The sequence below is a fragment of the Oryx dammah genome, unplaced genomic scaffold (assembly GCF_014754425.2).
Source record: "Oryx dammah isolate SB20612 unplaced genomic scaffold, SCBI_Odam_1.1 HiC_scaffold_11, whole genome shotgun sequence".
Lineage (NCBI taxonomy): Eukaryota > Metazoa > Chordata > Mammalia > Artiodactyla > Bovidae > Oryx > Oryx dammah.
This window is the reverse complement of record NW_024070195.1, coordinates 26,693,575-26,709,558: the sequence shown is the minus strand read 5'-3', so window position 1 is coordinate 26,709,558 and position 15,984 is coordinate 26,693,575. Positions and strand designations below refer to the sequence as shown.

The 15,984-nt window shown below is 42.3% G+C and overlaps 1 protein-coding gene across 1 annotated transcript in view; it reads right to left on the bottom strand.

Annotated features, from left to right (window-relative positions):
• The window catches only part of PKHD1 (PKHD1 ciliary IPT domain containing fibrocystin/polyductin), a 452,170-nt gene that overhangs the window by 368,217 nt on the left and 67,969 nt on the right, over positions 1-15,984 (bottom strand). The window contains exons 33-34 of the mRNA XM_040249475.1: positions 9,226-9,445; positions 1,569-1,719 (exon numbers count right to left, since the gene is read on the bottom strand). Coding sequence (XP_040105409.1) covers positions 1,569-1,719; positions 9,226-9,445 — 371 coding nt within the window. The remainder of the gene's footprint in view (positions 1-1,568; positions 1,720-9,225; positions 9,446-15,984) is intronic.

The window sequence follows — 15,984 nt, the reverse complement described above, 5'->3', positions numbered from 1 at the left end:
GTTGCCAGAAGTCCCCCAGGGAGCAAGGGATCTGTTCCAGCCCCAGCAGTCCAGCTCAAAGCCCACTCCTTACTCCTGTGCCACCTGCCTCTTCCTCTCTGTCACCACATTTGTTCAGATGAGCAGACCAACAACCCAGCTTATTTCCCAAGGCAGAAACAGAGGCCCAGAAAGTCTTAAGGACTGCTCAGTGTCCCAGAGCTAGTCTTCAGCCCACAGTTCTCTTTCTACATTTCGAGACTAATTTAGCAGCCTCGCTCACTACCGTAAACCTTTGAGACATCACTGCCAGCCAACTGCTGAGAAGGGGCACTGATGTGAAGAGGAGGCTGTTATTAGGGGACCATAGTGCTGCAGATGAAGAATTAAAGCTGTTGATGTGCTGAAGCACTGAAAGGAAGAGGTGCATTTGGCGGAGGAGGCGGGGGCGGCGGGCAGACACAGTGGAGGAAGAAGTGACAGCCGTACAACCACCTGAAGGCTCAGGAAAGGGGCATGAGAAGCCTGGAAGAGGGAGGGTGGACAGGGAGATACTGGGGGGCTGGGTGAGGGGGAGATGGGAAGGCAGACAGGGAACAGAAAAATCACGTTGCTTATCATAGCATGCATTTTCAGCACCAGCCCAGAAGTTAGAGAAAACCACGCCTCACGAACCCAGGAAGTACAGTTTGGGATTGCAAAGCCTTCATCTGAGCAACATTTACAAGATCTACGACCCTGTGTGGCACTTAATAGGCACTCAGTAAAGGTTTGTCTCAATAAAAGAGACAGGAAGATCTGAGGATCGCTTTCATAAAGAGAAAGACACCTAAGGGAGTAGGTGCTCAATAAATATTATTTTTATCTGTGTACCATGAGCAGCCCAGAGAGTCGTAAAAGATTATCTGATATATTTCCAAAGAGCGCTTCGCCTCTGATTTCAATTTTCAAAAATTCCCTGGGAGGCTGTGGAATTTCTCACTGGGGACTTTTAAGAACACCTTCTTACAAGAGCCCCTTGGAGGGGTGGCTAAGATGATGTAAAATGGATAGAGGAAGGAGGGAGGCGGGGCCAGATGACCCTGGAGACCCTTTCCCTCTTCGGTCCTAATTTCCATGTCATCCTCGCAGAAGTGGAAGTTTCCATTCTGTTTGTTCTGTACGGCACACACATGAACGGGACAGGCCAGCAGACACTGTCATCCCACCAAATGAAGATGGCTGAGTGATTTGGAAACCTTCCAGAAGGGCCTGGTTAAATTGTAGGCCATTTATTTCATGGAGAAATAAACCACAGAGAGCTTCTTTCAAACGTGCTCATGGAAAGCAGGACAAAATGCTGAGATTATCTGCTCAGAATTTGCTTTAAAAAAGCCCAGGCAGCACTCATTTATTTTTAAGAAAATATATGATTAACCATAGCTAACTATGAATTCAGATGCTGTGCATTAGACCAGCTCCTCAAAGTTTGAGAGCATTTAATATTATATATCGCTGCCATTTGGGCTAAATTGTTTTTTTAATGTACACAATATTACAAATTTAATTTGAGCTGTTTGAATCAGTCTGTAAAAAAGATTTGATTATACCTGAGTGTTCTGGCCCCGGCTTTTCCGTATCTCAGTAATCTTGGCGGTAATTGGCTGATTAGGCGTCTCACACTCCATCTTTGCCTCAGTTTCCATGGTAATGGTACAGGAGCTATTATAGATGAGAACTTCATCTCTTTCCACTTTAGGGCTGAAACGAGAGGGGAGGTTAAATGGGGTGTCATCAATCTTAATGAAATGCAATTATTTTTACTCTTATTAATCATTGCAAGCCATTAGCTTGTGGCAACTACAGGCCACCATTTGTCAAATTTTGCAAATTTCTGTAATTTTGTTTCCATTCTTTTATTGTTTATTTGTTTTCCCTTTATCTGCACACCCTGCAATGAAAATGCACATGGTAAATATCTTTCACTGGGGCCTTTCTCTTTTCCAGATCTATCAGGCACATTTAGCAAAAGCTTCTCCAAGCGCAGCCGAACAAGCAATACACAGATAATACTTCCAGTTCCAAAAATGGAAGCAAATGTTGGGGAAAAAATTTCTTTTTTTCTTTACCCCTTCTCTCTTCCTGTTCTTACACTCTGTTTGGGGAGTGAATTGCTAAATGCCCCCAAGGCAGATGGAGAAATTGGAAAACCCACACAACTGGCTAACTGGTCCCTAATTCCAACTGTGAAAAAATGAGCTCATTTAGGCTTTCAATTCCCTCTCCCCAGCTGATGGCAATGAGTCTCTGTTGCTAGCAGTGGAACATTAACTTAGTAAATTAATTAAACTTACTTAACAGCCCAGACTAAGGAGATTCGATATATGTGCCAGTTATATTACCAGCCACTTGCTTTAAAAGTCCTCTTGCTTTAAGGAGAGAAACCAGAGTGGGTTCAAAATGAAAAACAGCAGTGTAGCATTACAGAAAGTCTAAAAATATGTGGTCAGAGGAAACGAGACCATGGAGTTTGCAGGGTATGGCCCCCAACAGGTGTGATACTTGCTCGAGAATAATCCTGGCTTTAGGCATTGTTGCAACTAGCTCCTAGATGATTAGTTATAACAATGCATGATGTTTTACACTTTTTAACAATTTCATATGTATGATCTCATTTCAGCCAGTAAAGTAGGTAGAGGCATAAGAAAAGTGTAACCCAAAGAGACCTAAGGATTTGCATGAAGTCAAACACAAAAAGTATGACAGCTCCAAGATGAGGCTTCAGGGGTCCCAACTGCTAAAGCAGTACTCCTAAGTTTTGAGATGGAGCATCACGGCCAAGATGGCAGATCCCATGGGAAGACCAAGATTGGTGATGAAAAGGGCAAAAGGTCACTGCTTGAGAAACTATCATGTCAAACTATATTTTTTTCAAATCAATATCAAAAATGGTTTTTCCCATACTTCGTTAGAAGTAATGAGCAGGATAACTATTACACCTACTTAATCTCCTTATCTTCAGGCTAGAATATTCTCAGCTCCATATCCATCCAAGACATGACTCCCATACCCACTATCTTCTGGACCTACTGTACAGTGTCAATATTTTAACATTTTGCAGCCCAGTTTGGCTGACCTTTGAGGCTGTGGTCTCCCCTTACCTAAGCCCTCCCCACCATGGCACTTAATACTGTATTCGTTTTGTAGCCCCCCAAGTTTAAATTGGAGAAGGAAATGGCAACCCACTCCAGTACTCTTGCCTGGAGAATTCCATGGACAGAGGAGTCTGGTGGGCTACAGTCCAGGGGGTCGCAGAGTCAGACACACCTAAGTGACTAACTTTCACTTTCAAGCTTAAATTAAGACTACAGTGAACTTGAAGTCTCAGAGCCATGACAATTTTCTGAGTATTAGCATGCAGAGTTGAGGCTTGGAAGCTGACCAACTAGATTCAAATCCCTAAACAGATATCTACCATCCATCTGACATTGTGAAAACATGATTCTCTAAGCTTTGGTTTATAAAGCATGTTTATAAAATGAAATTACTAATCATAAAGAACATGTTTTCAAGAGGTATTGGGGCAGAAACCAACACAATATTGTAAAGCAACTACCCTCCAATTAAAGCTGAATACATTTAAATAAAACAAGGTATTGAGGGATGGAGCAAAATGAAGCCAACGGATTTGTACAGAATCTGGCACTTGGAAGTGGCTGATAAAGTCAGCCGTTGTTAGTTTTGGGTGGTAGGGATGTTGGTGGTATTATTGTTGAAATGTCAGTGTGGGAATTTACGTTCATTGTTGTTCCAGGTCATCTCACTGATGTGGACCCAACGCTCAGATACATTTGGAATCTGAGCCTGTAACGTAGCTACACATCCATTTAGACGAGCCATCATCCAATAGGTAGACAAAGCCACAGCATTTGCTCCTGGAATGTTGGCTGCAGTCAAAGATTCAGTAAAGAAAAGAAAATCAATTTAACTTCTTAATTAAAATATGATGTGATATTTAGATACCTATGGAAATATGAGGAAGTAGAATGCAAAATTCACCTTCCAAGTGAAACACCTGACTTCAAAGCAACTCTATGTTTGTGCCAGGGCATTTTGGGCTTTGCAGCTAGACCCTTTCTTTTGCTACTGGAGGTGGGAGTAGAGGAGTGGGTAGAATAGTTTAATAGAATAGTGGTTTCACCACTGCCATCGTAAATCTCTTCTAATGTCACCAGAAAGGAAACGAACTTGGTTTCCCACACCATCCTGTTCCTTGCGAATCGGTTCCCAGATTGTTACTTCCATTTCTGAAGACTCACAAACCATCTGATTAATAATTCATTCTGGAATTTTGTCAGGGATAATGCAAGCCTGCTGCTGCTAAGTCGCTTCAGTTGTGTCCGACTCTGTGCAACCCCATAGACGGAAGCCCACCAGGCTCCCCCGTCCCTGGGATTCTCCAGGCAAGAACGCTGGAGTAGGTTGCCATTTCCTTCTCCAATGCATGAAAGTGAAATGTGAAAGTGAAGTCGCTCAGTCATGCCCGACTCTTAGCGACCCCATGGACTGCAGCCCACCAGGCTCCTTCGTCCATGGGATTTTCCAGGCAAGAGTACTGGAGGGGGGTGCCATTGCCAGCTTTCTACATTTCCAGAATTCCCCTTGTTTTGCTTTTTAGGCAAGAGAAAGAATATTTGCCTTCACCTCTGCCTGTTCTGTGCTCCCTCTCACGTTCATTTCCCCCTGTGGATCTTCACTTGTATGAGCGGGTGTTTTGCACTCACTATAGGATGATCTTGGATACCGAGGGAAGAAGCAACCGACTTCCTTCACAACCTTTCTTGGTCATGCGCTTCCACCTCCTAATGAGCCTTCATCTACCCTTTCTAGTTTCTTCAAAAGCAAATGTCAGAGTAAAATGGGGTCAGTTGCCCTGCCCTCCTTCCACCTGCCTGTAGCAATGCCCTCCCGTTCACAGTGGATTGGTCCATGTCACTAGTGACTCCAGAAGCATGGTATTTATCACCTGCCACCGGAAGGTCACTCCAGCTGACAGAGTCCTAGACCAACTAGACAAAGCCTGTCCCTTCAGCAAGCCCTCCAACAGCTGGTCCCCCAGCAGAGGTCCTGCTGGTATCTGTCGATTTTGTAGCAAGGATTGCTGTGGCTTTCTGGGCCATTCCCGGAGGAGACGGCCTGCTCCCCACAGTCTCATACACGACAGAAGCAGATGTCATGTTGGGGCCACTGATCTTCCTGGGAAAGACCAGGGATCGTGGTGTGGAAGGGCCCACCTCCTCCCCACCTCTGTGAAGTCGGGCTTAGGCCTGCCCACCAAAGCACCCCTGACTCTGCCTCCCACCGTCCTGGGTCTCCAGGCTGCTTCCCACTCTGTGTGCCTGCATGTGCTTCCCAATAAAAGAATAAAGTGAAAAATATCATGTTCTTCTTGCTCTAAAAGAGTTAAAACCCCTTTCTGCTCCTTAGACTTTTTCACAACTTTTAGCTCATCATATCTTTTCCCTTTTCCTTTCTGATTATCTGACTAGAATATTTTTCATTAAAAAGCCATCACCAAGATGAGCAGAGACACCAGGATATCAACAATAGACTAACATTTGCAAAATTTCAAAGTTTCTTAATTACAATGTCATGTTTTCTTCCACAATCATCCTATGAATTAAGGAATGCAACTGGCTAGATTTAAATATAGACATATGCATATGTAGAGAAATACAAAGGCAGATTATATAGTGGGCATGCATACACACCTGCACACAAATATTTATTCTGATAGAATGTGAAAAGAACATTTGGTCCACATGGTGGTAGAGAGTTCTAGAGCCTAAGTTTCCTGACTCCTGACCTATTTCCCTTTCAGTTGGTCTGATCAGACCCAACGGTAAGCAGGTAATCTCCTTGTACTCGCTCTCTAGGGGAGGCAATAAAAACACAGGCTGTCATTCTGTCTCCCTCACTTAGCCTGAAATTGCTTCTTCTGTCTCATCTCCTGGACCTGCACAGCCCAGCCAAGCCTCTTGCTGCTGATGCTGACAACATAGCATCATGCTAAGTACACCATTAGTCAGAAGCCTTGGGTTCTAGCCCTGATACCATCAAGGCTTGACAGTGTGATTTTAGAAAGATACTTAGTCTGTTCTTAGAATATAATCCAAATTCTTTCCTATGGCCTTCAAGGTCTTCCTGCCTCCCTGAGCTCATCTGTAGCCACTTTACTTTCTTTCTACCCTATTCCTGCCCTTCTGACCTCTAACAGTTCATGAAACTTGATGAGTCATTTGTACTTGCTGCACCCACTGTCTGACTCTCCATAATGACACTTGTCTTTAGCTCAGCTTAAAAGACACCTCTTCTGAAAAGTCTCCTCTGAGCCAAGCCAGGAATCCCAACCCTGAGCATACATATGAGAAAAAAAACTATAATTCTAAAAGATACACATTCCCCAATGTTCACTGAAGCACTATTTACAATAGCCTAGACATGGAAGCAAACTCAACATCCATCAACAAATGAGTGGATAAAGAAGGTGTGGTACATACATACAATGGAGTATTACTTAGCCATAAAAAATAATGAAATAATGCCATTTGCAACAACTAAGATGGACCTAGAAATCATCGTGCTAAATGAGGTAAGCCAAAAGACAAATATCATAATCATATTTCTTATATGTGGAATCTAAAAAAAAATGATACGAACTTATTGACAAAACAGAAATAGACACACAGACATAGAAAACTTCCTATTACCAAAGGAGAAAGAGGGGTAGGGAGAGACAAATCAGGAGTTTAGGATTAACATATAAACACAACTATATACAAAATAGATGACCAAGAAGGACCTCCTGTATAGCACAGGGAACTTTACTCAGTATCTTAAAATAATCTAAAAGAGAAAAGAATCTGAAAAGAATATATTATATATATATGAATCACTTTGCTGTATACCTGAAAGTAACACAATATTGCGAATCAAATATACTTCAATTGTAAAAATAATTTTTAAAAAACAGCCTTTACTGTTTTCTATCACTCTATAGCCCTTATCACAACACATGACCCCCTTGTTTATTGTCTAGCCCCCTCCTGACCCTTAAAAGTAGGCACGTTGCATCCTATTCATCATTGAATCACCAGCTTCTGATATAATAACTAGAACACAGTAAACATTTGATAAATATTGGATAGATGGATGGGTAGATGGACAAATCAGGCATATTTTTGCCACAGATATGAATATCTGCCTTTGCCAAATGACATCAAATTTATAGTGGTAGTGGCTGGCTGAGGAGTAAACCATTTGATGAAATGGATCCCTTGTAAAGATCCTGGAAAATAGTTTCCTGGGTTCACAAGCAGAATCTTAAGAGGAACGAGGTAAGCCATTTAGCACATGATTTTCCTAACTCCCCTTGTATAATTTATAATGTGTTTTCTGATTAAGAAATTAATACAAACTCACTGAAAAAATTACATAAAAACTCAATGATGAAAGAAAATATGATCAGTCCTCCAGCCCCATAGGGATAGGCACCCTCAGTGTTTTGGAATAGTTCCTTCTAGTCTTTTCCCAAATACTTATTGTATATGCCTACAGACCCAGGTACTATAAACACTGTCAGGATTATATTGATGAAATATTTTATAACCTGCACATTTCACTCCTTAAGGAGTGAAAGCATTTCTCTGTCTGGTTAAATATATCCATCATGATTTTTCAAGGTTTCTTAGTATAAACACTTACTTCATTTCAGCTTTTTTGTTGTTGTTATTATACCTAAAACTTCAAAGACTATAGTTTTTCATAAATATTACATATTTCTAACTGCTTTCTTAAAATCTTGAAAGTGAAATTGCTGAATTAGAGTATGAAGAATTATAAGGTTATTAGTGTGTATTGCAAATGATATTCATAGATAAGGGCATAGTTTTTAGTAGGGTCTGAAGCTCAGTGGTAAAGAACCTGCCTGCCAGTATAGGAGACGTGGGTTTGACCCCTGGGTCCAGAAGATCCCCTGGAGAAGAAAATGGCAACCCACTGCAGCACTCTTGCCTGGGAATCCCATGGATAGTGGAGCTGAAGGACTACAGTCCGTGGGATTTCAGAGTCAGACACGACTGACTGAATGAGCACAGGGCTCAGTTGCCCTCAGCCACCTCGTAGAGAGAAGAGCATAGAAGAACTCCAAAGAATAGCTTAGGGACCGAAATAAAGTTGTCGAATTCTGGGGAGCCAGGACCAGCTGACATACACTTGGTGCCCGGCATTAGCGTGCTGAGATCCAGTCTCCCCTGAGCACCAGCTGCAGCCCCATTTCCAATGAGCCCGAAGCAAGCTTTTCCCCGCTAGTCCAGATAACAACCTCAGGGAGGCCCTTTCTTCCTCTCACTAAATCCAAACTCCTGGTGGCAAATTCACTCTAAACACAGACTGTCCCAGGACATCAGAAAGTCCAACTGCTGTGAAAAAGGCTGGTTCTTGCTTTTCCTCTGGGTAGTCGGTCTTAGTTTTATTTTTTAATGAGGAAAAATAGTTTTAATTTTTAAATAATTGGATGCAACCACTCTTGATAAGAAATAAAGAAGGACACTGGGCCACGTTCAGTGCTAAAACATCACACTTCATAAAACAGGAGCTGCTTGTGAAAATGAAGTCCATCTAGAGCAACCGACATGGCCACACTCTTTTAAAAATTTGTTTAGAAAAGGTGATTTTTACCCGGAAAGTTGTGGTATTTGTTTTTTAAGTTCAAAAAAAAAAATCCTTATAAGCTTATAACTTCTAAATCCGAAATCTACAGCCCTGCCTGTGTACCCCCACTTCTTTTGAATAAACATTGTACAATCTGCTGGATTTCTCTACGACTTTTTCTCATACTTGAGAATCTGTTTGGAAAGAAAAGAAAAAGGAGAGGGGAAAAGAGCCTTCTGTTTTTCATAATGTCTAATCTTTTTCCCCATTGGCATTCACCAGATGTTGCTTCGGATCGGAAGATAAATATTAAAATCTAAGCAAGAACAAAGCGGGCTGTTTACTGGGCAGATTTTTCAGATGTTCTCTTGAACACTTGAAAAGACAGGAGACGCTTTGATATGCAGGCTGGCTGGAATCCACAATGGAACAGTCCCTCCGACAACAGCATTGGCCCCAGGGCCATGTCCACCCAACATGGAGTTCCTGATGATTCCCTCAATCCACTGGCCACGCATTTGTGTGCAAAGTCAGGGAGGGAGAGGACTGAGTTACCTGATGAAGAGGCCTGAGAACGATGGACGGGTAGACTCTGTCCAATGATCTCGTGCCAAGAGGCATCGGGAACTTTCTTCACAGATGTAGAAGTAAGGCCACGACTCCGGCAGGCTCTCTGTCCCCACAGTGATGGTCAAATCACAGTGTACGTAGCTGCAGCTGGAGGTCTCACAATCCTCCTCCTCAGGCCTCAGGTCACACAGGGAAGCTAAGGACACTGCAGGAAAACAGTCACCGCTGGTTTAGGTGAGAACCACAGAGAGAACTGAAGGCCTCACATTGTTTCATCAACCAAGCTCCTGTGCTGTACTTTGACCAATAGGAAAATAAACTTACTCATTAAAAATCAGAAAAACAAACATCATACATTAACGCATATGTGGAATCTTGAAAAATGATACAGGTGAGCCTATTAGCAGGGCCGGAATAGAGACACAGACGTAGAGAATGAACATAATGGACATGTGGACATAAGGGTGGGGGAGGGGAGGGTGGCTTGAACTGAGAGATTAGGATTGACATAGATACACCACCACGTGTAAAATAGACAGCTAGTGGGAACCCGTTGTATAACACAGGGAGCTCAGTTCTGTGCTCTGTGATTACCTAGATAGATGAGATGGGAAGGAGGGGCAGTGGGATGGAGGTTCAAGAGAGAAGGGATAGGCATATACATATAGCTGATTCCCAGGTGGCACTAGCAGTAAAGAACCCGCCTGGCAATGCAGGAGACACAAGAGACGCGGGTTTGATCCTTGGGTCAAGAAGATCCCCTGGAGTAGGAAATGGCAACCCACTCCAGCATTCTTGCCTGGAAAACCCCACGGATAGAGGAGCCTGGTGGGCTACATCCATAGCATTGCAAAAAGTCGGACATGACTGAAGCCTAGCTGATTTGTTATTATACAGAAGAAACTCACACAATGTTGTAAAGCAACTATGTGCTGTGCTTAGTTGCTCAGTCATGTCTGACTCGTTGCAACCCCATGGACTATAGCCCACCAGGCTCCTCTATCCATGTGGATTCTCTAGGCAGAATACTGGAGTGGGTTGCCATGCCCTCCTTCAGGGGATCTTCCCTAACCGAGATCGAACCCAGGTCTCCCACATTGCAGGTGGATTCTTTACCATCTGAGCCACCAGGGAAGCCCATGAATACTGGAGTGGGTAGCCTCTCTCTTCTCCAGGGGGATCTTCCCGACCCGGGAACTGAAGTGGAGTCTCCTGTGTTACAGGCAGATTTTTTACCAGCTGAGCTACCAGAAAAGCCCAAAGAAACTATACCCCCAATAACAAATAGCACATGTCCATGTATGAAAAAAACACCAAAATATTGTAATTATCCTCCAATAAAATACATTTAAAAATTTTAAAGTATTAGATATACATAATACATACAGAAGGATATAAATCATGTTTTTGTAAAATATGAATCATCCAAGTAAAACAGAAAAAACTCATGTGAATGTACCACAGGATCAGCCAACAAAAAGTCTAACACCAGCACGATGCTCGCCAATCGACGTGCTCCTGGCCAACCCTACCACTTCCTCCTCCTTCTCAGAAACAACCACTAGACAGAAGGTGGCTGCTTTTTACTTCCTTTTGAACTTTAGAAAGTTATACATGGCATAATACTCTTAGACCTGCTTTCTTCACTCCACATTATGTTTCCAAGATTTAGCCATATTATCACACATAACTGCTGTTCAAATGTTTTCATTGCTCTCCAACACTGCTTTGTGTGAAACTACTACAATATATCTGCCTATTCTGTCACCAATGGACTTTGGGGAATTTCCCAGCTTTTGCCACTACAAATATGTAATGCATTTTCTCTAGAGGATATGTCTCTAAGAAAATTGTCCCATTTTACTTTCCTATCTTTATGGGTTCCCAGTAATCCACATAATTGCCAGCACTTAAGATTATCAGACTTAATTTTGGTCAGTCCAGTGAGTATACAAAAGCATTTCATTGTGACCTTAATTTGCATTTTCATCATTATTTTTTAGGTTGAACAGCTTTTTGTATATTTAGTAGTAACTCCTATTTCCTCTTCTATGAACTTCCCATGTAGGTCACTTACCCCTTTGTTCTACTGGAATATTTATCTTTTCCTTATTGATTTGTCCCATTTTATATTCTGAGTACTAATCCTAAAGAAGTTACATGCTTATTAACACCTTCTCCATGTTTGTGGCTAGACTTCTCATTATCTTTATGGGATCTCTTGATTAACTGAAGTTCTTGATTTTCATATAAAGAATTCCATTAACATTTCATAAAGAAGAAAAGCAATGATTTGAAGCTCTCTGACCCTGAGACCATTTCTTCCCAGATCACGAGAGACAATGTAAAAAGCATCACCAAGGCAGACTGGCAATAACCTTTAACAGAAGGATAAACAAGTCTGCCATTTCCTACTTTCTTTGGAGTAGGAAATGACAACCCACTCCAGTATTCTTGCCTGGAGAACCCTCTGGACAGGGGAGCCTGGCAGGCTAGAGCCCACGGGATTGCAAAGAGTTGGACACGACAAAGCAACTAAGCATGAACAAGTCTCTACGTGAGATGGTTTGGGAGTACCTCTGCCTGAAAACCTTAATCAAACAGAAAAAAAAAAAATTCTCTCTAGCCTTCTACCTCAGGAGCTAGCCTGTTCATGCAGGTACAGAACACGTGTTATCAAGGACTGTGAGTGTGAAGCTAAGACACCTGCCCATATCACATGACTGCATGCAGCAAGGGAGGAGGCAAGTACCGAAGAGGGTTTGCCATTACTCTTTCACACAAAAATAGTTACTATTTTTGCTGGTACATTCTGAAGCACCTGACAGACAGTAGGTTCTGTGACTGTGTTCCCAAAGAATTATAGCAGTTAAAACATCTGGAAAGTAAGACTCTCACATGGACAGAGGAAACACGAGAACTTTCCAGTTAGTAAGCCCTAGGGCAAATAAACATAGGCTTAACACCTATAAAATAATGAACTCATTATGAGTGATTAGGTGGATGCAAATTGACAAGGTGGATTATGATAAATGCCCAGCACTGGGGATCAGAATCCAGGAATTTTACTCAATTTTACTCAAGGTTCTGCCACGAAATAGCTGTGCAACCTTAATCACTTTAAGTTTTCACACCTCACAGAAAAAAATCAGTTTCCATGAAGAAGTCATGTCGTATAACTCAAGATATAAATTCAGGAATCCAAAAGATCGGATATCTTGCTGATTTTAAACAAACACAGAGTGTTAAACTGACAAGGTACTATAACAACCTATCATATGAAACAGTAAAATTCTTCTTTTATTAGAAGTGTAATCTGAGGGAAAAGTAAAGACGCGTGTGTGTGTGCCCAGTCTCTTCAGCCGTGTCCGACTGTTTGAAGCCCTATGGACTGTAAGCCGCCAGGCTCCTCTGACCATAAGAGTCTCCAGTCAAGAACTCTGGAGTGGGTGCCATGCCCTCTGCCAGGGGGTCTTCCCGATCCAGGGATCGAACCCAGGCCTCCTGCCATCTCCTGCATTCTTTACTGCTGAGCCACGGAGAAGCCCCAGAGTAAAGATGAATGACCCCAAAGCAGCAAAAGGACTTTTTAAAAAGCTTCATCTTTTCTTGAAAAAATTATTGAAGTATAGTTGATTTACAATACTATATTCGTTTCAAGGATACAGCATAGTGATTCCATATTTCTACAGAGTCTCAGAAGAGAAATGCCAAAATGTTTACTGATACAGCAGTCCCCAAGGTCGTGCATTTCTAACAGACTCCCACATGCTGCTACTGTTGCTGCTCCAGTAATAATAATTTTTTTCAATAATTCTTCCATAATAATATAATCCTCAATAATAATATCATTGAGAAGCATTATGTTAGAAGAACTGAAATTATTCAGCTTTCCCAAGGGCTTCCAACTGATTAAGGTGAAAAAAATAGAGTGGGGAGCATTAGGTGAAAGGGCAGATTTCTCTGGAAAGAGTAACTGTGAAACACTTGAGGGGGTTACTGCTGTGAAAATCTTTTAATGTATAACAGATTCTTAACTAACTTGATTCTATGCAGTCCTTTCTGAAAGAAGGGGAATTATTAGTAGTTTTTAGCAATTTCTGAGATACATCCCTCTGACAATTTGATGTCCATTATAGACCTACTTCTTGGGGGAAAAAATACATAATCATAGTCACAAAATATTTTATTCAATTTCAGGGATTCATAGATAATCCCCAACTTCCATCTCCGATATTAAGTAAGAAACCAATGGAGTAGGATTTCACAAGTTCCTCCCCATCTTTAGACATCTTTTCAAAGACTTATTTTTTAATGAAAAAGTAAAATCAAATTATCCATTTCTCTGGAATAAATGAACAGCCCTTGCACAATCGACGAGTGTTTGCTGACACCTAGTGGTAAGAGTAAGAATCACAGCTTCTCACTCATGTTTTCCTCTTAAAAATCAAGAAATTTTGAAAAGTCTTTTTATAAATTTAACCAAATCTCACTAAATATAATAAGTTATTTTATTCTCCTCCTGTGAGTTATGAAACTCCCAATAAGACACAACTTCTCTAACCCTGACTTCATGGTTTTTAAGTTCATACTTCTGGTTGTCTTGAAACAATAGCAAGGGGTTGACTAATATAAACGGTGTACATGTGAAAGCCGCACCTTTCCCCGGGGGGAGGAAAAAAAGAACTGTAGCAGCATTTCTTAAATATTAGGACCTAGAAATGGTTGGTTTTGTTTCCCCGGTGACTCAGAGGGTAAAGAATGCTCCAGCAATGTAGGAGATCCAGGTTTGATCCCTGGTTCGGGAAGATCCCCTGGAGAAGGGAGTGGTTATCCACTCCAGTATTCTTGTCTGGTGAATCCCACAGACAGAGGAGACTAGCAGGCTACAGCCCATGGGGTCGCAATGAGTGAAACACATCTGAGCAACATTTTATGTTTCCACCATTTCCCAATTCCCTTATTTATTCTTTCATCAAACATGGATTTTGCACATCCCCTAAGCCAGGAAAGTTCTATGCATAGGAGAGCAGAGAAACAGATATATTAACTTAAATTTTCTACCATATCCTAAATTTCCTATTGCAGAATCTTAAGTAGAATACTCCTCTCTTCTATAATGTTCTGCTTATACACATGATGATAATAAGACCCTCAGATTCTGGTATTTTAAAAAAGGGTTGTTTCTCCTCCTCCAACTTTTCCCCCTCCTCTCCTTCCTCCTTCTGGTCTAAGACGACCCAATGTAAACTGCCATCACAATAGTATTATACATCATGGAATTTTTGTCCAAGCTCAGATGAAGTGATGCTTTTATCACTGTAAGTCTTTTATCCACAGTCAAGTTGCTAACACATAAATTAGGAATATAACTTAAAGCATTGGGGGCGGTCCTAAGATGGCGGAGGAATAGGAAGGGAAGACCACTTTCTCCCTCACAAATTCCTCAAAAGATCATTTCAACGCGGAGCAAACTCCATAAAACAACCTCTGAATGCAGGCAGAGGACATCAGGCAACCAGAAAAGCAGATCATTGTCTTCAAAAACAGCATGTCCTCCTCACATTCTTCCACCAGAGAAGAGGCCCCCTGAGCCCCCCGGACCTCCACCGCCGCCACCTCCACCCCCTCTGGTTGAAGGCGATCTTTCCAGCGCCCCCCAGGAGTTGAACCCAGCCGTGACAGCCGCCTTGCTGCAACTTTTATCCCAGCCTGAAGCAGAGCCTCCTGACCACCTGCCACATGAGCACCAGGCCTTGAGATCAATGGATTACTCCACCCGACCCCATCCTAACAGGACTTACGGAAACACTGATGGGCCTGAAACAGGGTTCAGTGCCACTGACACTGATGAACGCAACTCTGGTCCAGCCTTGACAGAATCTTTGGCCCAGACCTTGGTGAAGAACAGGACCTTCTCGGGCTCTGTAAGCCACCTTGGGGAGTCCAGCAGTTACCAGGGCACAGGGTCAGTGCAGTTCCCAGGGGACCAGGACCTCCGTTTTGCCAGGGTCCCCTTAGCATTACACTCAGTGGTCGGGCAACCATTCCTGAAGGCTGAGGGAAGCAGCAACTCTGTGGTACATGCAGAGACCAAATTGCAAAACTATGGGGAGCTGGGGCCAGGAACCACTGGGACCAGCAGCTCAGGAGCAAGCCTTAACTGGGGGGCCTCAGCTCAGTCTTCTGCTTATGGCAAAGTGTATCGGGGGCCTACGAGAGTCCCTCCAAGAGGGGGAAGAGGGAGAGGAGTTCCTTACTAACCTAGAGACTTCAGAGTCCTGAAAGATCCCTTCCCTATCCATTTCTTCCATCCAGTCCTCTGAACCTTTAATGAAATAATTTGCCAGAGCGAGGTAATCATCTGTATTTGGCTATTGCAAAGCTATCTGTTGTATTCCTTGCTCACTTGCTCCTAGCAAGCAACTTATAAAATAGTGATATTGGCACCAGTTTCTCCTGGATGGGATATAGTCAGAATATTTACTTCAACTCTACCTAGTAAATACAAGTAGAGAATATGGAGAGGGTCATTAAATTGAAAAGTAAATGTTTAATTAGTTCATTTCCTGCACTTCTTGAGCAGAAGAAGGAAACAGTTTCAGTTTTGAGATGGCTCAGGAGAGGTTCTTAGGTTTTTTGGTTTCTTTCTTTTTTTTTAAGAGAATAGTGTTCACAGAATTTGAGCTGCTCTTAGGCTTTTGCTTTAAGGGAAACAGAGTGACTGGCTGGTTTAAATAAATG